At 43.3% G+C, this 24,614-nt stretch overlaps 1 protein-coding gene across 3 annotated transcripts in view; it reads right to left on the bottom strand.

Annotated features, from left to right (window-relative positions):
• MAML2 (mastermind like transcriptional coactivator 2) overlaps nucleotides 1-24,614 on the bottom strand; it is a 335,688-nt gene that overhangs the window by 87,778 nt on the left and 223,296 nt on the right. For all 3 annotated transcript variants that reach the window (XM_011232934.3, XM_002925710.4, XM_034666130.1), the window contains exon 2: nucleotides 18,697-20,169. In XM_011232934.3, coding sequence (XP_011231236.1) covers nucleotides 18,697-20,169 — 1,473 coding nt within the window. The remainder of the gene's footprint in view (nucleotides 1-18,696; nucleotides 20,170-24,614) is intronic.

Below are 24,614 nucleotides of genomic sequence, written 5' to 3'. Positions count from 1 at the left end.
AAACAATGACAATTTAATGGAGTGAAGCAGATCTACTATCCTGGGTGGAAGCGGGTGATGTGGTTGGCAGTGCCTCACACATTCTCGTTAGCGGGGTGCTGGAAAACATTAACACCTCCACCCTGGCAAAGGAGAAGGGGATACATCTCTAGTTGGCATTTTACTTATTTACTTATTTGTATGTTTCAGTATTATGCTTGAAGCGGGACAGATGGAAGGAGCCATGCAGATCATCTGGTCTGATGGTATTCTAGGGACACATACCCACTACCAAGGAATTTTTTATTTGCTAATGGGACCAAAAAACACGGATCATGCACTGAGTTTATCAAACAGCTAAAATTTATTCATTTAATTTAAAGGATGATCACTTACTCTGCAATTATGTTCTCAGTTTTTTTAATGCTAAAATATATATTTTTTTCATGAAATGATAGTGATTTTTCATTTTTAATGTCCTTACATAGGAAAACAAAATATAGCAGATCCGTGTCAGCAACCTTATTATAAATATGGTCTTGAAAGATGAAAGTCTGGGGGCCACACATCTGGTCTGATCATCTATTTCATTGTGATTTGGGGGGAAATGAGGCAGAGTAGTTACCTGGCTTGCAGGCAGCCACCCCGCTTATTCGATGGCATCAAAGCCCCATGGCCTTGGATAAGCTCCTATTCTCAAACTACACCCGTGAAAGAAAGTATGTGCTGTCCGCACCCACTTCAAAGTCACACAGAAACAACTGCAATGCTGCATGCTTTTTCTTGCAGTTTGTTTGGTCACATGAGAATATGAGCCGACATTTAAAAAATATAATTTCTCTCTAAAAAGAACAAAAATCAGAAAAACAACACAGGCAAATGGCCCCAAAGATCGACCTCTTCAATAGACTCTGCCCTTGGAGAGGTCAGTGTGGAGTCTGCCCACTTTTTGGGCAGATGATGATGGTGGTTTCAAGACCATCTGTAGTCATTCACCTTTGCAACAGTATTTGGGTTCTAACTTTTGTTGTTGTTGTTGTTGTTAAGCACAGAGGGCCCACTGGATGCCGTGAAAGGGACGAAAGGAGTCCTCACAAACATCCCAATACGAAAAAGATTTCAAGTCATTTTTGACACCGGAATAAACGTTAGGTGTCTCTGAGATTGCAAGTGGTCTTTGTCAAGGGTGCTCTGATCGAACTAGCAAACCCTCAGGGAAGAGCCTTCCCTTCCTTTCTGTTGTGTGTTCTGCCAGGCACACCAACGCTGCTGGATAAATAGTGTTGCACGGAGCATGGGAGGCCAGTGAGTGGGCGGAACCTATTTTGCTTTGATTGCTGCTCTGAAAAAAAGTGAATTAAATGACAGAATAATAGAAGAAGTGAGCAACAAAGAAATGCAAGCAGAAACTTAAGCATGATTCTTTATTCACTCTTACCCCTCCTACAAAGCCAATTTTGTATTAGCTTTCAGTTCTACAGTTTAGAAATGTAATGTTAGATACCACAAAGCTGATCAATTTCCCAGGGAAGGTATTGATAATATTTCATGTTTTCTGATATAATATTCCCCCCCAAGTTAAATCCGTTGCCTAATATTATTGATATTGTGCTCTCCCTGCAGCAAATTTGCAATGGCAGGAAATAGGATTCGAGTCACTATTTCTTGTTAATAAAGTTATTGAGTCTCAGAAGTAGCTAATATAGTTGTCTGTTTTATCACTAGGGAGCTCAAAAGTTCAACCTTCCCTTTGTTCTCCTTGAGAGAAAGTCTTCTTACAGGTGTTACCAAGTTTGCCAAATTGTGTGGTATCTCCTTATTACCTGTCTTTCCTCCAGACAGGGCGGAGATTCTATCTTCATTTTTGTGTCCTCCAAGACCTAACACAGACCCCTCAGTGCTCTGTCAATCATCGAGCCCATATTTAAGTGCCTACAAAGGGCTGGGTAGTGTGCTGGCTGCTGGGGGCTGAGAGGTGAAGACTGTCTAGTGAAGAAGACAGATAATTCTGGAAGGCACAACATAAAGAGCGAGAAGAGCTGAGTGAGGGGAAGTCAGGTGGGGGTGGATCTGTCTGACCAGCTTCCTAAAGGAAGTGACGTTTAAGGGGAAACCTGACTGATGGGTAGGAGTTTCCCCAAGTTCTCTTTTTCTTTGTCTTCTCAGGTTACTGGAAAAGCTGGTGAGGTTTGTGGCTAGGAAGATACAGTTCAGTGTGTCATCTGCTACAATGGTCGATGTGAAAATGTTTTTACTCTCAGTGCTCGGTTCCGACAGTACCGTTCATGTTTATCACATGCTAACATATCTGAGCTATTTGGCCTTGCGAAGCACTATTCTCATGCTCCCCTAAACTTGGGTACTGAAGTGAACCTCGTCGGCCCTGCTTCAGGGGTCCCTCAACTCCACTGTAAGCACCAATTTGTGAATACATTCTCTTTCCTACTCCAAGGCAAGGAGGAGGTGAATAAATTCTTCATTTTAAAAGAATTACCACTGAAAGTTATTCTGACTCGACTGCTGAGAGGTGTGACCCTCACAGTCATCTGAATTCCCAGCCAAGTGGACTCTCAGAGACATTTAGGGGGGAAGACAAACGTGTTGACCTGGAGGCATCTTGCAACATATGTATGAGTAGGAATGCCAGCCGTGGAGAGATAAACAGGCTCCCCTCCTTTTCTGTCCACTGTTTTCTCTCCCTGAAACTTTAAACTCTACGTGTATATGATGCAATCAGTGATGGAGGGCTTGTTTCTTTCCACTAACATGCTCGCACATGCACATGCACACACACACACACACACACACACACGGGGGAGCATAGCCCTTTAGAACTTCCTGCTTAACTTCTCACAGCAACTTCCTCCATTTAAGATGGGCTGTGGTCCCTGAGGGAAGCCTCCGGCATCTGAATTTGGCAGAGAATCCCATTCCCATGGAATTTAGGGCTGCCCTCAGGCTCCCAAGGAATAGCCTGACGAGGTTCTCACCCATGTGCATCTAGCTCCTTTGGAATGGGTGCACCCAAAATGGACCGATGAGGGGTCTTCCATATTCCCCAAATCACGCAGGTGATTAGAAACTTCTTGCCTCTGAGTACGGGAAAATGAGGTCTACGTCAGTCTTCACCAGCACACAACTCAGTTCTCTCACTGCTCTACAAAAATGAATGTTGGCAGTGCTTTACACATCAAAACTGTCCAAGTGGAGCCTGACCTTTGGGCCTTGGGATCCATGCTGAATTCACATTCATTTAGATTTGACCCCATTTCAAGTGTTCAGAGAAATGTGAAAGAATTCTACAACAGCCACCCCCCCCCCAAAATTGAATGAAACATGAGGAGGAAAAACAAATGGAGAAATTTGTGAGAATGGCTGGCTTCATCTGTAGTTGCAAACAGAAATAGGCAATTCGTCAGAGTTTAAATTGCCTTATAAAGTATCTTTACACAGCAGAAGAGATGGTCAGAAATGCATTTTTTTGGCCCAAATTGCCTTTCATTTCTCCCTTGGGACCACTCTTTCCGACTTTTTATCCCATCTTTCTGACCCTCTGGCTTTGACTATGTAGACAATTTCTATTTCATCACACACACGGGTCAAACTTTATTTTAGGAATCATGATGGCTGTAATAGTAGTAAAAGGAGCAAATCATTTTGTGGATTCTATTCACATATGCAAAACACAGGCTCAGCTACCAAGCCCTGCCTCCCAAGGCTGGTGTGGTATCCAGAGCACAGCCTGGTAAAGCCCCTGGGCCTGGCTGCCTTTCCTGCCTGGAGCTCTGTATAGACTTTGGAAGTAGACAGATGGCTCAAAACCTTTTTATCTTGATAAATCAGGTCAACAAACTTCGGTCCACAAAACTGGTGTGGATAGGCATAGACACTGATAGGCATTCAGGTAGCCCCCAATCTGTAAATATCTATAAATGACCACTAGAAAGGAAGAGAGCTCTTGCCCCTTCACTGGTGATGTTCTGGCTAATCTCACTTTCCCTCTTCCCTTGGTCTGAAGGCCTGCTTCCCTCTGCCATGGAGGTCCAGCCAAAAATCCTCCTCGTCTTCCCATTCAGACGCTGGAGCCAGGCTGAGGAGGAAGTCCCTTCCTTCTCTGTGGTTTTCAGAGCAAAGTGCTCTCAGAAACTCTGTTTCACTAAATAGATTGTAAGTCTGATTCCACCCCATGCATGGTTCAATCAGTGCACGTTGAACAACTTTTTTTTTTTTCTGCAATGCAGTGTTTGAGAAGTCATGGTCAGTACTCTAACAGCTCAATGACCAGAGGAGTCAAATAGACTTGGCCTAGGCCAGCCCAGGATGTGATGAACTTCATCTAAATTGTTCCTATGGACAAAATGCACCAGGAGGGCCAAACAACCAAACCGAAAACTTTTAGAACCCAGTACTCAAAAGTAGAGACTGCTCAGAGGACAGCTACCTGCTTCTGATCTCTAACTGGAGGAAAGGGTTTGTGTCTCTGCTTCCAGGAGCACTGGTGCTAGCGCCATAATGGAGACACTGCCAGAGAAGGCAGCAGACACAGTCCCCGTGCTATGGTCTGGCCGCTGACTCTGCGGTCGGTCCCCTCACTTACTGAGAGTTAAGTCAACTGTCCTGAATGAAATGCGGCGATCTCACTTGTTTGCGCATCGGTCAGTAACTGATCTATAAAAAACCAATGATTCTATCCTCTTTCATTCATTTTTAAATCCCTTCCTATGCTTTTACCCCTTGTATTTATTGTTCTGTTTTGTTTTGGTGAGAGATATCAATACAGATTTCCAGGGGGAAGAGAGCTTGGAGAAGCCTGCTGCTACTGGCCACAGCCAGGAGTCACTCCCCACCGATAATCCTGGATGTCCCTGAGGCAGGAGCTAAATGTGATAAATGTCAGCAAATGAACTGACTGGCATAGAACCCAAAATCCACCAGGGAGAAGGGCATAACCATGAGCACATTTTCAGTGGCAACTAGATCAGACTGTAACTGCCTAATCCCTAATAAATAGAGTGGGATCAAGAACTGAAATCTTTGGAAATAGTTCTGTTCCAGAATTTCACAGAAAAATATTATAATAAAATGTGATGTACATGAAACTACAAAAATAGATATTGCATTAATCAGAATGAAATTACATACACACACACACAGTAAGAGGGTAGTGTAGTGAGTAAGAAGTAGCAAATGTCTGATTTGGATTAAAGACATGGTTGAGGGCAAACTTCTTCTTTTTTTTTTTTTAAGATTTTATTTATTTATTTGACAGAGATAGCCAGCGAGAGAGGGAACCCAAGCAGGGGGAGTGGGAGAGGAAGAAGCAGGCTCCCAGTGGAGGAGCCTGATGTGGGGCTCGATCCCAGAATGCTGGGATCACGCCCTGAGCCAAAGGCAGAAGCTTAAGGAATGCGCCACCCAGGCGCCCTGAGGGCAAACTTCTTGAGGGCAAGGACTGTGGTTTATGCTTTCTGGCTGAGAGACACACTGGGTGGAGCACGGCAGAAGCAGACAAACATGATCTGAATTCCAGTTCTGCTACCTGATAGCTGTGTGATTTAGGCCCATTAATAGGCGGTTTGCTCTTGACTTCTTCATAGATAAAGAGGGAAAATGATGCCTATTTCTTAGGAATGTCATGGAAAAACCAATTAGCCCAAGGTAGGTGCTCAATAAATGAAGCTTCCTTCCGCATCCCTTCTTTGCACACTCTGTAGCACTGAATGTACCTAGGAGGACGTTATCAATATTCGACAGTATTCTTTCTTGATGCTTTGAGATTTTTCTTACTGTCTCAAATGAGTTATGATGTCTCTGAAGGTTTCAACATTTTACCTTTCATACATCCTTTGTCAGGAAGCTATCAGCAGACATAACCCACCAAAATGAGAGATTAAATAAGTAAATTGAGCCACATATGGGACCCAGAAAGAGGGAATTTGATAAAGGAAAGAAATGAAGGCATTTCCAGCTTGGAGGCAGGAAGTCCTAGGGTGACAGCAGTATCTGTGGGTCTAGAGAACTCCGTCAGGACTGGGGAGAGATGGCTCCTGGGGAGATGCATCCAGGAAAAGAAACAACAAACGGATTATCTGACAGGAATTTCAGGTGGAAAATTGACAGATATTTCACAGAGCTGTTGGGTGGCACGAGAAGACATAGCCAGTGATTCAAAGACACTTCACAAATGAACAGAAAGTTAAATACTGAGCTCCTTCAGAGGAATTATGCTTACAGTACTCTGGCTTGTCTTAGCTGTAAACGTTACTTACATCTTCAAAGTTCTGAAGACACTGATAGGGACTCAGGCAAATTTTTGACATAACCTTGTGGCGAAGGGGAAGACAAAGACTAAAATCTTCATCTGTTGTGTAAGATGTAATAGATAGATACAAATGGAACAAACCAAGAGGTCTGAGGCAGGCATGAAGTTAGCGATCTGATGGTAACTACCAGAAGAAGAAACTCAAAATGATGAAAGTGGTTTCCTCCAGGGTGAGGGCTAAGGGAAGGGGGTGCCAAGGAATAGCTTTTGCCTTTTAGCATGACTTGTCTTCTTAAATTATTTGCCTGTGTTATTTTGATAAAAAGAACAAATTTAAAGATGAGGATAGTAATTGCATTTTAGAGTCATAAAATTCGAGGATTATAGGATAACACTGTAACACAGAGAGTAAACAAAGTCTTATTACTAAAGGTAAAATACTCTGCAACGAGTCTGGGTCCTGAATCCTCGCCTTCTATCTCTCATTCCCCTGTGGCCCCTACCACATGGCACACCCCCTTTGGTACATTTCTTAGAGCAGGTGACATGGTTTTCTGTGTACAGGAAGTGCTTAAATATTTTTTGATTGAAAAATAACTATACCAACTGCTGAATGTTTTCACGGTGATTTTTAATGAGCTTGGCCTGGTAAGCAGAGGGGTCACATCTGAAGTTTACAGTTTTCTTCTGTATGGAGAGATGAGATTATAGCTTAAAGGGATTTTTGAAATGCTCTCCTTGAAAGCTGACCTGTAGGTAGACATTCCACAGGTCTCATCTACTTTACACAATGCCTGGGTTTGCCAGAGCCTCATTCGAGACATTGAGATTGGAGTGAGGCAGTCTAAGGGGAATTTTAATTATGCATTCCCATATAGTCTCTAAATTCTACCTTGGGATAAGCCAGAACCCAGATTTGAAGACCTTCCTGGGTCTTCTAGGGAGGTGTCTCAGTGAAACCTTGAAAGGGGGAGGGGAAGAGAGACGTATTCTTGCTCAAACTAAGTGCAAAAACCATTGATAGAGAGCTTCAGAAAACATGACATCTGTACCCCATTATCTCAGCTTCCCAGGGAAAAGTGTTCACTGAATTAAAACCCAGCATTTTGGCCTTGGATTTTATAATGCAGCTTAATAACAGAAACTTCAAAGTAAACAGTGTCATGGTGTCTTTGCAAAATGTTCAGTGGAAGATGTCCATCGTGTTACCTAATTCCCCCAGTGATAAATGTACCTTTGAATTCATTTCCAGGAAATAGTTTGCCTCCACTGATGAACTGGCATGCTTTCTTTCATACTAAAGAAAGAGAACCTCTATGTCCCCCACATAATTTCTTTTTGCCTTAGTTGCCTGGAAACTCAAAGTTAAATGGAAGCTCAGTTTTGGAATTCAACCACTGCAAGAGTCTAGTAACATTTAATTTGGATTGTTTTAGTGGATTTGTTTCTGGTGGTTTTTAGTTTGTAAAGGAAATGAAGCTAACTTTGAATTGCCTACAAGGTTCAGGCCCTGCATTTGTTGTTAAGTCTCATGGGTTATTTCATGGAATTTTTTCAACAATCCTGCAAAATAGTGTCGTAATTCTTACTGTACAGATAATGCAGCTCAGTTTCAGAGAATTCAAGTAATTTGACCAAGGCTCTCTGATCATTAGGGTAAACAACACACACATTCTCAATAATGCACATTTTATATTCAGATTGATGTCAGAAGTTATTCAAACCTATTTCTTTTCCTTTGATTTCAAGACCGTACCACTTGTAACACACACCACACCGAAGTTTCTTTCCCTTCCTGCCTTTGCTCTCCCCTCCTCTCCTTCTGTTTCTGTGTCCTTATGTTGGGACTTTCTCTCAGGTACTCAGACCTTAGAGTTACAAAGATAAATTATACACAGACTCCGGTCTCAAGGAGCTTGCAGTTTAGTGGAGGGCTTGACGTATAGACTTAATTAGAATTCCAGGTAGAAAGCAATGAATTCAATGAGAGATACAAAGTGCTTTGTGAGTTGAGAGAAGAGAAAGAAATTCCACTGTCCCAACTCTAGGAATTCCTGGTTCCTGGTTTAGATACCTAAACAAAATTATCATACGATATAAGGATGGTACCAAAGTGTTGGCACTCTGTTGCATGTGCTAGAGGAGGAAGAAACAAACCACTTGTTTCAGAGCTTGAGGGGTGATGACAGCAACATGGGCAGTTACGGCAGAGACTGGGGTTTCAAGACACCTTGGAACTGTCCAAGCAGGTGAGCAGGATGCCACGGCCAGGAGGGAAAAGGGAGTCATTGGGCAAAAGACATTCATCAGAAGGAGAGCCAGTCCAGTGAAGGAGAGCCTTGGGGAGGAGGTGCATTTCCAGGGACAACGCTTGGCCAAAGCAACGGAGATAAATGGAACCCCAGCCACTGGCCTCAGCCCAATGGAGCATGGAACAAGGCAAAATTTCTTAGACATGCCATCCAGCCCATCACTGGGAGGGACGAGGGAGTCAGAAAGAGGGAGGCTTGCAATAATGGGAGCACACAGGGAGCAGCAGAGACGGAGGCAGAGGTGAGGAAGAGGTGCTGGTGGCTATCAGCTGATGCCTCATCCAGGAAGCCTTTTCTAGTTCCCAAAGCTGTAACAGGCACTTTATCTTTGCATTCTCTGAATATCCTATCGTCACTTCTATTTTTTTTTTAAAGATTTTATTTATTTATTTGACAGAGATAGAGACAGCCAGCGAGAGAGGGAACACAAGCAGGGGGAGTGGGAGAGGAAGAAGCAGGCTCATAGCAGAGGAGCCTGATGTGGGGCTCGATCCCATAACGCCGGGATCACGCCCTGAGCGGAAGGCAGACACTGAACCGCTGTGCCACCCAGGCGCCCCCTATCGTCACTTCTATCAGAAACCTTATAACACTACATAATCACTTGTTTCTGTCCATTACTTATGAGTAGGGATTGTGTTTTGGTCACGTTGGTAAATTATTGATGTTCCATACATATTTCATAATAGAAAAGAATCATTTGGAATATCGTTGATAAAATTCTCTTAGTTGACTCTTACTCATATGATTCCCCGTGATACAGGTCAGTCCAGGCTCCGAGAAGAGTGCCTCTGCACAACCCCCTTCCACAGGTTTAACCCATGGAGCAGCTGAGAGTGAATTCTCTAGTTTCTATCCCAGAAAACTGTAACTGTTTATGCAGATTCATGGGCAAATGGTTTTTTAAGGGCAGACTTGTTATAGAAGAAGGTGGAAATGGTAGCTCCTGTTCCTTCCTTCTTGGGAGGAGAAGGTGATGTGTTGGCATCCATAACTCCCCAGAACAGAAGAATGGATGATGGGTCAATGTTGTAATTCGTTTGTTCGCTGTTTACTAAATATGTTTTGGGTGCCTTCCATGTCGTAGCCATGTCAGAGGTTGGAATACAATGGTGAACAAGATGGACACAATCCCTGCCTTCCAGTAGCTTCCAGTCTAGTTGAGGAAGACACAAAAGAACAAAGGCAGATGGGGGCTGATATCAGCTAAAAGAGAGGAAGTATAGGATGGGAGCTAATCCAGATTGGGAAGCCAGGGAAACCTTGTGGAGGAAATGTCTCAGTTGAGACTGAGAAAGTGTAGAGTTAGGTTAGCTGGGCAGAGGAGAGCAGAAGAATGTTCTAGACAGGAGGAACAATACATCTGAAGGCCTGAGGGTGAGGGAAAGCATGAAACTTCTCAGGAATCAGAGTATACTTTTTATGGTAGGAGCCAGAGTGCAGAGTGTTTGTGAACTTGGCAGGTAAAGATGAGTGAATGAGTGGGTGGGAGTTAAGGAATAAAAAAGCTGGGAATGGAAACCAATAAATCTTGGCAGAAGCTGGGTCATATAGGGCTTTATAAGCTACATAACGATTTGGATTTTATTCTGAGAAAATGAAGATCATTTATGGGCCTCAGGCAGGTGACAGACATTACCACATTCCTATTTTAGCATGCTCACTCCAGTTGCAGGTTGGTGAGACTGGAAGGAGGCAGGCCAGTTTAGCCAGCACTTGTCGTGAGAAGGGACAACGGTTAGAAGCTATTCAGGATATGTCCTGCCCATGGGTATGTCCATTCAGAATTCACTCCTTTGTGTCAGAGGCCTATGGGGCAGAGAGATGGGCCTGCCAGCTCATTTAGCCTCGTGGCTCTCCCCAACACGAATCCTTTTCCAAGAAAAGTCTCTTCATCCTTGTGGCCAATAATAACTTCAGTGGCTAAATGTCCTCTCCTCTCCCCACTCTCACTTAAGGCTTGCCATAGAACAGGTCTCCAGGCGGTGAGAGAAAAGAGGCGAGTTCAAAAACTGATCTGTAGGGAAAGGATGAAAGAGGAGAGGGTACAGCCGAGGGGAAGGGGAATGGGATAGAGACACAGAGTAGGAATGGGAGCTCAAGACCGGAGCATGAGGCCCACATGCTCACGTGTGCACCCACACAGACCTGTGGACTACCAAGAGGAAGGGCCAAAAAAGCTCCCTGTTTATGAAGTTCATGTTTCCTAAAGGTGGAGCTGAACTTAAGCTCCTGTGAAAAGCAAACTGTGGAAAATGCCAGTGATTCAGGGTGGAGGGAATTAGCAGCAGAAAGAAAGGGAAACAGGTCAACCACCCCCATTCTTTCTTCCTCCGGGACCTTGAAACTTGATTTTGCAGGATGCACAGGAACGTAGTCATTGGCTTCCCTCTATTATGCTCTACTCAATTTATTGCTTGGAGAATAAAGTGCCACTTCATTGTTCAGATTCATTGCATGAAATGCAAATATTCAGCTGGAGTTCTCTAATTAGTATCCAGAGAGCTGCCTAGTCTCTGTGTGTGTAAGTTTGGTCTTCCTGCTTAAAACGCAGTGTAAAAGAGTAAGATGATTCACTCCCATTACATCTCTCTGATCCTGGTAGTCTAAACATTTGTGCAGTCTTTTGTTTCAAATAGAGAACTCCTTATAATAAACACCTTCTGAATCTCAAGTTTCTGTGCCTGACTTTAATTAACCATTAATGTGAAAATTTACTGATTACTGCACCGGCAAAATGGGTTGTTGCTTCCTTTCGATTTCACAAAAAGAAATCACCACCCCCCTCTACCAAACTGATAACAACTGACATCTGATTAGAAAAGGCAGAACTAATTAGAATGGGTGCAAAGGGGATTGTTTGAGTCACCTACATTAATGCACATTATAGTTAAATGTCTGTCAGATTTTCCATTAACCCTCTTGCATTTCCATCCCTGGGATCAAATCTATTTCTTAACCTCATACCCCTTTTTCCCCTAGTTGGAAACTTAGTATTCAACAGGCTGAATTACACATTAATGCTTTAAATGCACAGCTCTTGTTGATGGATGCAACATACTGACAAAGACCTTGGAATGAGAATAATAGAAGTCATTCCCCTAAGTGTGGATTTAAACCCTATGCATTATGATTCCAAGGCTAACATGTTCTTCTTGTTACTGTGTTGATTTCTTTATTGAGGGGTACTGCAGTTAATTGTTGCTTTACATCAATTCACTCTATTGTGCTCTGGGCTATTACATACTAGGATGACAAAATAAAACAAACACGAAAGTGGGCATCAGGCAAAATAGAGCTCTACTCTGTAAAAGGTTAAAATAACACATTCAAAGTTGAACTTGTAGACTTATGGGAGAGGCCCATGTGATTTAGGTTCAGTTATTATACAGATCAGATTGTAGTATAGGTACCCAATAAGAATCCAGTAAGTGTCAGGGACAGACGTCTCCTTCAGATCAAAAGTTCATTGAGGGGTGGGACCATGCCTTCCTGATCTTTTAGATGGGTGCAAAGAGGGTTCTTTGCATCATGTGATCTTTTAATCTCCAACTCCTGGCACGTTGTAGGTGCTCAATAAACTCTCATCATATGAATGCATGCATGAATTATGGTTTTATCCCATGGTGAAACTCTAACAGTGACCCTGGACAATTCTTAAACCTTGACGGATCATGTTAAAGGACAAGAAAGGGAATGAATTTTCTTTATCATTTAAAAAAGCTAACCAAAGTATTGAATTTTTTCCTCGAAAAAACGAAGTCACATACCACTCTCCTGGTCATTCTCCATATTTATCTGGGATCAGAGATACCAAGAAGCCCAGCAAATCAGCCTAGCAACAGAAGCAAGAATAAACCAAGCCTGCAGTATGATGAAAACAGCTCAATTTGAAAATACTCTCTGATTATTTAATTTTTAAAAAACATTTTTTCATTTTATTTTTTTCCCTTACCATACCTTCTTTGCTCTGAGTAGTGGTATCAGTGTCCAGAACAGTGCCTGACATATAGGAAGCTCAACAAACATTTTTTGAATGAATGAATAAAAACTACTGGTAGAGATCAGAAGGGGCAGTACTCAGTTGACCCTGAGGCCTTTTGTTCATGCTCTTGGTTGGGCGGATGGGGAAACATAAAGATCTGTGGATTCAGACAAGGCAACTTCAGTGAATTTGCTTGAAGATCCCTCCCTGCATCAGAATTGGCTTAAATTTTCCCTGAGGTGGAAATAAACTGGGTATGTAGACAATAATGAAATTTCGAACAGATATCCTAGCAAAGGTCCTGATAACACAACCCAAACCACTTCTACCTAGTTCCTTCACTTAGGCAGCACAGCAGTTAACACTAGGCTGAAAATCAGACCAGTTACTAACTATAGCTCTGAGCAAGTTATTCAACCTCTCTGAGCCTCAGTGCCCTCAAAGGGGTTGATAATATCTACCATTTGGGCTGTTTGCATGCAGCATACAGTTGGTGCTAATGTGAAAGCCAACAAACCAACTAACAGAAACTAACAAGACACAGGCAAAATCCCCCTCCTGCTAATTCTGCCAATCAAGATTCTTCAGTACAGGTCATATTAACATATATGTCTGAAAATTTATTTGGGCTCTTAGCCCTAGCTCTAGTCTTATGGAATATTAAAAAAATTATTTTTTTTTAAACTGAAAAGATAAATGATGAAATATCAAAGATAAAATGAACATGCAAACATAATATTCCTGGTCTGCCATGGATATCCTCAGTATGCCTGTATCAGACCTTGTCCCTCTTGCCATCATAACCAGCCAAAGTGAGTCATAATGGAAATCACCAAATTGTCAAGGGTCATTTGCAATGATCACCTAGCATCTCTTGGGTCTCTATCCTAACTTTGCTTTAGATTTTATGTCATTTATATTTGACCCATGACCACAGGTTTATTACCATCTTTGGCTTCACTCCTGGATTCTGAGTATACCGACTGATTTTGTGTCCCAGCTTGTCTAGGGCATTGGCTTGGCCTTATCTTTGGCCCTTCATGCTCCTGACTTCTTTTGACCTTGTCTTGCCCTTAAACCTGAACCCCAGCCTTAGCCTAACTGGCTGACCCTTTAGCCAATCTGTGGCCCCCAGCAAAGGGGTGGTTTGGATGTTATACTGTTGCAGAACATTGAATTCATGATTATTTTCCCACTAGAAAAGGCATTCCCAGCTGATTCAAGGTCCTAGCTCTTCTCTGGCACTTTCACTGGGCAATTATAAGGATTTGTCAGTATATTAGAGGTCCAGTGATTCCTTCACCCTTAACTGGGTGTTCATCTTTAAAATCAGATATATCCAAAATAACCTTAAAGTAGAAGGGGGGAGAACATGAGACTTTCCCGATTTATGCCAAGGATTGATATGTAAAGTAGTGAAGGATAAACTTGGCTTGGGAGAGTGGAGTGAGGTTCTTAATATATGATCGAGGAGCTTGGCTTTAAACTTAGGAGGAAATGTACAAATTTATGTTTCGGTCATAACAAACCATCCATTCACTGGCTGCATTCCCTCTCAGAATTTTTAGATATGGGATAATTCTAAACCAAATATAGAATCCACTTGAGTTTCATGGATCTAATGTTAGAAAAAAAAATTCACACTTTAAAGTGTCTGATTATACAGATCTGACAAAGATCACTTCTTGGTTCAAGAGGTTAGAGCTTTTGGATTGAACTCTCAGAAGCCCTAGTGAACCAATAACTCTTTCACACCTTAAATGAGTATTCAGTGACTTGAAGATGAATCAGAACTGCATGCATTATATCCCTCTCCTGCCCTCTCCCATAACCTTCGAATCAGAAAGGGAAGGAGGGGCTCCTGGGTGGCACAGCGGTTAAGCGTCTGCCTTCGGCTCAGGGCGTGATCCCGGCATTATGGGATCGAGCCCCACATCAGGCTCCTGCGCTATGAGCCTGCTTCTTCCTCTCCCACTCCCCCTGCTTGTGTTCCCTCTCTCGCTGGCTGTCTCTACCTCTGTCAAATAAATAAATAAAATCTAAAAAAAAAAAAAAAAGAAAGGGAAGGAAATTATAGCCAGGAGGTATTTCCATTTGCCAAGCCCCAAACATTAGCAAGACAGAGTCACTGAGGACATTTTGTGAAATACCAAATTCCATTTGTTCTCTCAGTATCCGGAGAAGGGATTACTTGAAAACACCCCAGGCATGGAACGATAAAGAAGTCTCCACAATTCGATTATGCTGCATCCATCTCTCAGGAACCATTCACATCTAGGAGAACAGAGATGGGTACCCAATAAAGAGAGAGGGGCACAGACTCCCCCCAATATATTCTTTGCCTGAGCATGCAGATCTGTCTGGGTGCAGAGGTCTGAAGGATAACGAGAAGGCCATCTTTGTACACTCTGCTGGGTAAATAACAAGCAACTGATCGACAAATTCAATCTACCATCTTGTAGCAGAAAGCCAAGTTTCCCACCATTTCCAAGGTGAAAGGACTCCAATTAGAAAAATCCCATAACAGGTCTTCCTATGTTTGACACAAAGTGAGTATGATAAGCAGACAAAAATTTATGACCAGTGCTTTCATTTAGGACACTCTAGTTGATAAACTTAAGAATTGCTTAATTCCCAATCTCTCCCCTCCTATGGCTTCAGTCATGAGTAACAGAGATTTTGCTAATTAGAATGAGAACGCACATTTGTACTGTCTACTATAAATGGTGGGGTTAAAACTACCCTCCCTGAGCTGAGAATACTTAGCAAAGATGAGAAACACGAATTAGAAAAACCTTAAAAACATGCACATCCACATGAAAGTTGCTTCCCAAGATTATCATCTTGGGAAGCAACTCATTTATTTACCTTATTACCTTCAGAGAAAGTTCACAAGTCATATTTGAAATCCAGTCCTATCACTGACTCCTTGTTTTTGACCCAAAGCAGCAATTCCCATCTTGACTGTTTTCAAAGATCACCCTGACAGAATAAATATTACTGCACTTGTAATAATACACTCAGTATGCTAATAGCTCTGAAGACAATCCCCAGAGAAAAACTCTGGAACTGTACTGAAAAATAGCACTCTTATTAGCAGGAGTCCAGCCCCCAAAGGTGAATGCTTTTAAGAGGACAACACTTATTTGACCATAGAGCCCTGGTACACTTGCTTACAACTCAGACACAAGACTTCAGAGTCCTCCCTCTTGGAACTGTTGAGCAGGAAGGGACAATTTGATTTAATCCACAAAGTCAGGATAAAGCTGTAAAAAGGTCGCCATGTCCAGCCTGTATAGAAGGGGCCTTTGGCTTGAAATGTTGCTGCCACTTATACCACATTTCAAGGGCTTTTTTGAAAAGATGAAAATTATCTTGGCATCATGTGTCATAGGCACTGGAAACAGTTAAATATCATCTAAAACATTGAAAGATGTTTGCTGATTTGGCCATCAGCATCCACTGGTGTGCTTGGGTTCTGGAAGCTTCAGTGGGGACAGAGAGGTCATGAGTGTGGTGTAGAGTTGTTGATCGGAGCAATGGAGCCCGAAACAGGACCGAGGATGTCAGGAAGGCTCCCAAAGTAGGGCTAACGGGGTGACCAAAGAGATCTATTTCCTGTTGTAAATCGCTTATTTTTGTTAGTTCCATAATGTTCACCCTCAGGAAGGTCACCCGTCACACAGATATTTTTTGATTCTTTTCTTTAACAACTCTGTAGGTTAGAGATTTAAGACTTTCTTTATCCCCAAAGGACTTCATCACCCTGTAGATTATGTAACTATGGCTCAGTATTACAGGAAATATTCTTTTTGAGAATTTCACAATGGTCAATAAGTGGTCATTCATTTCCCAACAAATCCTACCTGTAAGCTGTCTAGCCAGTGGCTAAAAGCACAACCTTCAAAACAGATTGTCAGAATCCTGGCTCTGCTACTTCTTATCTGTGTGACTTTGGAAAAGTTACTTAACCTCTCTATGCCTCAATTGCTTCCCCTGTAAGATGAGAACAAGGGCATTTCCTTCATACGGGTGCAATGAGATGCCATAAGGAAGAGAGCCAGAAGTCATGCTGGTCACAGGGTAAATGATAAACACTACCTCTTATTAATGTGCCATTAGTTACTATTTCCATTTTTATAATCAGAGGTCTGGGCTTAGGCAGGGTAAATCACTACCCACTCACCATACTGTTGGACAATAAAAGAATGAAGGATAGTTTCCTTTTATTCCTCCAAAACTGTTTATGTTAGAATTTGAGACTTATTACAGTGCAGTTCCTACATAAGAGTAACACTTGTTAAAAATATTCTGATATCATATATGGTTCTTTCTACGATAATCATAATAATCACCAACTTTATTCTAAACTCTGGGTGCAAAATTATCTCATTTTTAAGAGATTTACTTATTTATTTTAGAGAGAGAGAGAGCATTTGGGGGCGGGGGAGGGCAAAGGGAGAGGGAGAGGGAGAATCTTGAGCAGGCTCCCTGATGAGTGCAGATCCAGACATGCGCTCGATCCCACAACCCTGAGATCATGACCTGAGCTGAAATCAAGAGTTAGATGCTTAACCAACTGAGCCACCCTGGTGCCCCTTAATTTTATTCTAAAAAATATCCTAGGATATATTATTATCACTCCCGTTTACAGGTGAAAAAACACAGGATTAGTGAGGTCCAGTGATTTGCTTGAGGTCACACAGCAAGTGAATGTCAGAGTAAGAATTTGAGCCTAGATTCATCCAAACCAAAATGGCTACCTGTGCCATTAGGAAGTAGTTCCACAATACCGTTTGTTTATCAACGATCCCCAAATTACCTGTTAAAAAGGAACTCTGTAAAATACACACAGGACTCTACTCAAGTCCATTCTTCATCAACTACAATTAAAGAAAAAAAAACACCCACACTTTTTTTTTTTTTCAAACCCCCACACTTCTGAAGCAGACAAGAGCTCAGAGCTTCACTTGGTTAAGAGCTCTTGAATCCTGGTTGAGTGCAGTTTTCTCCTGGCACACATCTAGGGCAAAGGTTAGCTTGGCCACCGTCTGTGGTGCTTGTGGCATTCTTTCTGGGCAGTGGCCATGAAAACTATTCTAGGAATGTGATTGGAATTAGGCTCAATGCCGTCATAATACCCTGGCATATTGTTCTGACGTGTAACCTGTTGTCTTTGTGCTTGGCCACAAACAGAGACCCACCAAATTACACGCACGAAGCAGCAGTCAGACTTTCTTCCTTCCAGCAAGAGTTTCCGCTCTCAAATTCCCTGAGGATCGGAGCTTCCTCACCAGTGTGTGCTCCGGAGGCATAGAGCTACCCCTTCATACTATTCACTTCTGGGGCAGAATAAAACTCCTGCTTTATGTTAATCACAGGATATAAGGTAAGCACAGATATTTTTTTTTTCTGTTTGTAGTGATGATGATTTCATCCTTTAACACTTAACACAGGCATTACTTTCTCCAAAAGACTTCCCTGATTTCCCCTTGCGGGGTAAGACACCCAACCTCTGTGCTCTCATGTTATTAGCCCTTCCACTTAGTATTCAAATGAGAGTTTTAAAGCCTGTCTCCCTCTCCAGACTGTGCCAGCAAACAGGCGCCATGTCTTATTTAAGGCACCTGCAGGGAGTCACAGCAGGATCTAGTATGATGCGTTGGGCATTCAGACATTTCAACTGGTTGGTGTGGATGTAGAAGGTCATTAAATACTCTTAATATCATGTCTGGACTTATTTCAGTTTTCAGCATCATCACAACATCTTGCACATGGTAGGTACTCAGGACGCGCATGTGGACTTAATGACTGACTTATTGACTGGAGGAATAAACACCATGTGTATCCGAATCTTACTGCCAACTGGATATGTCACTAAAGGTCATGAATTATAATACAACATTCTTACTAATCAAGAGCCTTTGACCACTGCAGGTCCCAGTGACAGGAATGATCTATAAGGAAATACTAGCTCTTGCCTCCAGATGCCCCGTGTGAGCTGGGCTTCATGAGGCCTTCGTGGGAACCCAACAGGCCCACTACTATCTTTGTGGTCTTGATTCCACCCCAACACAAATGTTGCAAACAGAGCCCAACGACCAGGCTAAGTGGTCTCCAGGTCCTCTGCGTCTGGGGTAGCAAACTTATGATCTTACCTGTCGGTGCTGTTGGGAGACTTGATACCCCAGGCCTGTGATGGGCTGATTCTGCATTTTCTGAAGGAGGATCTTCTGCTGGAGCGGCAAGGGGGACCTCAGCAAAGGCTGGCTTGACAGGGGCTGGGCGGGCTGGGACGGTGGCGGCGGTGGTGGTGGTTGAGCTGAAATGGAGCTCTGGGTCTGCTGGGGCTGCTGGGGCTGCTGGGGCTGCTGTGGCTGCTGGGGCTGCTGCTGGGTGTAGTGTAGGAGAGAAGGCTTACTCTGGGAAGGCAAAACAGAAGGCATCTGCTGGCTTGCTTGATCGGAGTTAAAATGGAACAGAGGCTTAGTGTTGCCATGACGGGGCTCCATGGCTGTGTGCGGGGTGTTCATAAAACTTCGACTGAGATCCTGAGGCTTCTGCTGCATGAGCACGTCCAGGTGCCCTCCCTGCGCTGCCGGGCTGGCCTTGTACATGTAGTTAGCCATCACCTTCGACTGGCTGCCGCCACCCGCTACCCCCGGCATGGGCGAGCTCTGCGGGCTAAATGGCTGCTGACCGAAAGACGGGCTGGGGATTTTCTCCTGCCCGAATGGGCCTGGCGATGGCCCCGTGGAGGAGGGCAAGGCCGGCCAGGTGGTAGGCTGGTGCTGCTGCATCCGAACATGCTGCTGCCTGTTGGCTGCGATCTGTTTGAGCTGCTGGGCGTGGGAGACTTCCTGCCAGCTCGGCAGGGCCCTGCTTGCTCCCGATGCTGTCTGAGGCTGAGCCTGGCTCTGAGGGACAGAAGGGACTGGGGAGGAAGCGGAGAGGGCGGAGTTGGCCATGGAGAATGCCGGGCCAGCAGAGGGGGGCCTCAACTGAGGCGAGCCGGAGGGGCCCTGGGTTAGGCCTGGGGAGTATTCACTCTTGATCACTGGCTTCTCCATGGGCAGGGAGGGCCTGGGAGTGCTCCTCTGGCTCTGCTGACCCAAGTCGATGTTAAATGGGTCATCCTGCTTGATGGTGGCATTGATCATGTTCTCCAGCTCCAGGTCACTCATGGGAGGCACGGAAATGTTGGTCAGCTCATTGAACAGTTCCTGCAGCTCTGGGTCCATCAGCTGCTCTACAGGGTCCTCGCCGAACCTACTGGAAAACACACTCTCCTGGCTCATCTGGCCGTCCATGTGCTTACTGCAAGACAGAGTCTCTCCGGGCTCCTTCTTCACTTCCTTCAAGCCCATGTTAAAGATACCATTTCCAGGAGGATGTGCGTGGGGTGGCAGAGTGTTTGTCTTCCGCAGGGGTGCTTGGCTCATGGGCAAGGTCCCTGACATCATCTGATTTTGTCCATTATTGACTTGGAGGCCCCCTTGTCCCGCAGAGAGGTTCTCCCCAACACGGATTCTCTTGATATCAAGGAATGAGTTGTCGACAAAGCCATTGGGCCTCTTGCTGTTCGCAGGAGACAGGTTAACCACCTGTTTTCTTTTCAAGGAACCCTGGAGCTGAAAAGAGAGGGAAAGTAAAAAAGAAAAATATGAGATATTAATCCAGATACGCTTTTAGTCAAAAGAGACATAATATTTAAAATTTTTTTTCCATTTACACGCAGGATGAATTCAAACAGAAAAAGGTACAGATGAAGCACAGTCTGGAATATAATGAAACTCACCAAACAGAATAAACTGTTTCTGGAGGAGCAGGTCGATTACTGATTAGAGATCATATTGGTTCCCGTGATCGGTACATAGGTCAAAGGATGGAAACTACTTCATGTATCATCAGGAGTCATTGATAATACCTACAATTCGTCACCAAATGTGGTTTTCTGGAGCAGGCCAAAATATTACACACACATGCACACACGACCCTACACAGCAACACAACTGGAGTGAGCACAACTTTGACCAAGATGGGAAACGCTGAAGAGTCTAAAGGTAGGACACAATTTCCACAATGTCTCTTTTTCACAGATTCATCTGAGAAACGCTTCATCACTATTATCCTCAAGTAAGTAATCCGAAGAGCTGTTGTATCCAAGGAGATAGCGTATCTGTCGTTCTACTATTTTTCTTGCTGTAATTCCGTGCCTTTGCATCCAAGCCCAGGCAGCAACATCGTGTGGGTGAGATTATCCTTTATCAAATGAGACACTCTAAGCACAGATGTTCCTGGGGATTCATTTCTTATGTTGCCTGTCTCGAAAACTTATAACCAAAACCAAGGTGCAGAGAACTGGTACTATGCATTGTTAAGAACTCAGGCTCTGGAGCTGGCTAAGCTGAGCTCAAATTCCTATTTTATCACTGAGTGCTGAGTGACCTTGCCACTCTATGTATCGGAGCCTCAATTTCCTTATCTGGAAAATGGGGGCGATAGCACTGAATTCTTAAGAAGAAATGAGACCATGCATGTAGAAGTTTAGCACAGCGCTTGCTATCGTCAGAACTCAATAAATTCTAGTTTATTTTTAAAAAATGACTTACTACATTCTTAAAGAGGAAAGCCTCTCCAAACCGCACCAGTCACAACCAAATGCTAAAGCCTTCATTCACTAACTCAGGGATTAGATTGTATTACATGGATTTTAGATATTATGGAGAAAGAAATTAAGGACCATGTAGTCATACCAATAAATTAATGAGAAATAAAACATTCACCATTGATCTTGAGATCCTTGTTGGTTTGCCTCTAAAGTGAGAGACTGTATCTATCCAAGTGTGGCTTTCCCAGTGCAGCTGACCCACTTAAATTATTTAATGTTTGCTCAGGATAATTGTAAAATTTCTGAGGCAGGATACTTCTCAGATACAAAATGCTACCACTTTTCTTTTTCTTCCTTTTCACTTACTACCTCCTGAAGATTTCTAGGTAACCTAATTAGAAAATGAAATTAACATAACTGAGCATCTATTATATGCCAAGTATTTTAAATATGGTTATTTTATTTTTCTTAGTCTTCACCGCAACCCCATTAGAGATGTATTATTTTATAGCTATTATTTTATAGATAAGGAGACCAAAGCTCAGAGAGGCTAAGTAACTTGCACAGGGTCACACAGCTAGTAAGAAGCAGACCTGGGCTTTAACTCAAGGTCTGTGTAATTCTACAGCCTGTGGCATTTCCACTACATTATGCTGCAATCTGCTTGTTTAGGACTAGGGTCTGCCCAGCGTGCAGGGGTCAAGGGCAGTGAGCAGACAAACACCCCGAACTCTGGTGAAATGAGAGGAGTCTGGGAATGGCCAGGATGCAGTTTAGGGCCAAATGTGAACAGCATACTTCTTGTCATGTAGTCCATCAATCCCTATTTCAATAATCCCTTTTCTGTGGTTTTGCTCACTCATGAGTCGTATAAGTTAGGGTGGACATCCCATGCTCTTCGAACCAGTTTTTACCTTTTCCCATTGCTGACTGGTAATCAGAGAAAGGAATCTGACCTACACTGAGTCAATCAGTTCCTGCCATAGGAACTGTGGAATTGGAGAAAGTGAGACCAGGCTTTCTTTGGATGACTGCATTGTCATTTACAAAACCTGTGTGCTGTTGTTCCAACATGTCAACCAAAGCCTCAGAGGAAGTGAGTCTGTAAAAAGAGAGAAGACTAACACAGAGAAGGGAGACACAAGTTTTGACAAAATTTGAGGGCTGGGTTTCAATCTCAGATCAGTCTGCCTCTCGCCTTGTTTTCCTTGATACACTGTGTAATCTTTAGAATAAATGCCCCTTTTTGCTTGAGCTAGTATGAGTTGGGCTTCTGTTATTTTCGGTCAAGGGGCCTAAGCAAGTCCCATGACATTTCACATTGGGTGACGAGCAATCTGCAGCAAGGCACAGGTATACTTTGCCTCTAGGTGTGAAGCTCCCCACTGCACGATCTCTGCTGTCTCTGCACGTCTGCTAACTGCTGAGCTCGCTACTCCATCCCAGAACACCGTCAGCCAACAGCACGTTCAGCAGAAACTCAAAGTGGCCCCCGTCTGGCCTCAGGGGTCAGGAAGAACACAGACCAGAGAGGCTCAGCCGTGTTACCTCAAGAGGGGCCGCAATTTTTTTTCCAGCATAAGTTGCATTTTGAAACTTTTTTCACAATTCGTAAAGAACAAACAAAGGAATACATTCTTTTTCCAGGTTTGGGTGATTGCCTTTGATCTACTTTACACTGCTTTCAAAGAACCTGTTCTGCCAGATTCTCCCATTGCTCAGGCCACTCCCTGGGCAGTGCCCTGCAGAGTCTGGGAAGCAGCACCAGCACTTTCTCTAAGCCATCAGGACTGGAGGGGCTGTGACAGAATCAGTGGTGGTGGCAATAATAATAATAGTAGTAGTAATAGTAGTAGTAGTAGTAGTAGTAATAATAATAGCACAGTCATTCATTGAGGGTTTGTGTGGTAGGCATCATGGTAAGGTCTTCGCATGGATAGTCTCATTTAATTCTCACAATAACTAAGAATTCTCACAACACTTCCATGAGGCTGATATTTATTTCTACCCAACACCCCCGCCCCCCAATTTACAGAAGAAAAAATAAAGGTTTGGAGACTGAGGTTCAAGGTCATGCAAATAATAAGCAATAAAGCCAGGGGTGTCCGATTCTTGGTTTCAGCTCAGGTCACTATCTCAGGGTCCTGGGATTGAGCACCGTTTTGGGCTCTGTGCTCTGCAGGGAATTTGCTTGGGATTCTCAGATTCTCCCTCCCCTGCCCCCACCACTGTGTGCTCTTTCTCTCTCTCTAAAAAAAAAAAAAAAAAAAAAGAAAAAAAGCCAGAAATCAAAGAGAGCATTTGTACTGCAGAGCCTGTGCTGTGCAGCAAACGGTACCCTTTATAAACAGCGTCATCTCTTAGAACACTTTCCTGCCCAAACCTAGGAAATAACAGGCAGAGAGGGAATAAGACTTGCTTTTTAGGTATATATGTGGGGTCACCACCAGCACAGCTGGAGGATGACTTTAGATGGGGAGCAGAAGTCCTCCTGAAGTGATGTTGGATAAAAGGGATTCCATTAGGACTCCATCGGGCATGACACTTTACCAAGAGAATTCTGGGGACAGTCTGTGTCCTGCCTCATAGAACTTTCTAATCAAAAGTTATATTACCAGGACCCATCAAATGCCCAGCCGCAGTAGATATCAAGCTCCTGGCACAAGACAATCAACAATTCTCCAAGTTCAACCTTGACTTTGAAGTGTACCTTTTGCTGGATTAAAGCTTCTCCATCACATATATGGCTGTGAATTAGGGTAGAGAGCCTCTAAAGATTTTGTAACATAATGCAAATATTCTAGAACGAATACAGGAGGAACACAATTAGTCACTAATACCTCAGTGAGAAAAGTTCATCAGAGAATTCAATGCCATTTTATAGGCCAAGAATAGTCCCAAGAAATGAGACTCAGTCAGAGGAATGAAGACCTGGGTTTAAACTGAGAAGGAGAGGCAGGATGAGAGGAGTGAGCATTCCACATTCAGACCCTTCAAGTGGCTGGGGTAGCCGGGCTCCGGGAAGCTAGAAGTGTATATCCTGAGTGCCAGAGAGGCCAGCAACTTCCAGAGAGCAGTCAATAACATTGGAACAGGAGAGGGAAGAATTTCCCAAACAAATCTCCCATCCACAGCTGCCTTACCCATTAGGCACTGTGAGGCGCAGTATCTGGGGCCCATGGTAGACGTAGGGGCCCCAAAAATGCTTGAATTTCTCTTAAAACAGAAGAGAAACGGAACTTTTCAGATGAAGAAATGTTTCCGTACAGAACAGTAATATATTTATCCTTATGTCAACATGGTGATAAAATATAATTTTTTAAATTTTGCAAGGAAGAAGGGGCCCCCTCAGAAGAGCACCTGAGGCCCACCTTAGGCTCTCACCTAATAACCACTGTGTACTAATGCTTATTTTAAGACAGATACTCTTTTTTTTTTTTTTTTTTTTTTTTAAAATTTTTTTTT

Source organism: Ailuropoda melanoleuca, chromosome 8, assembly GCF_002007445.2.
Source record: "Ailuropoda melanoleuca isolate Jingjing chromosome 8, ASM200744v2, whole genome shotgun sequence".
NCBI classification, from domain to species: domain Eukaryota; kingdom Metazoa; phylum Chordata; class Mammalia; order Carnivora; family Ursidae; genus Ailuropoda; species Ailuropoda melanoleuca.
Note: the sequence above shows the minus strand (reverse complement) of the source record. Positions and strands in the feature narration are given on the sequence as shown.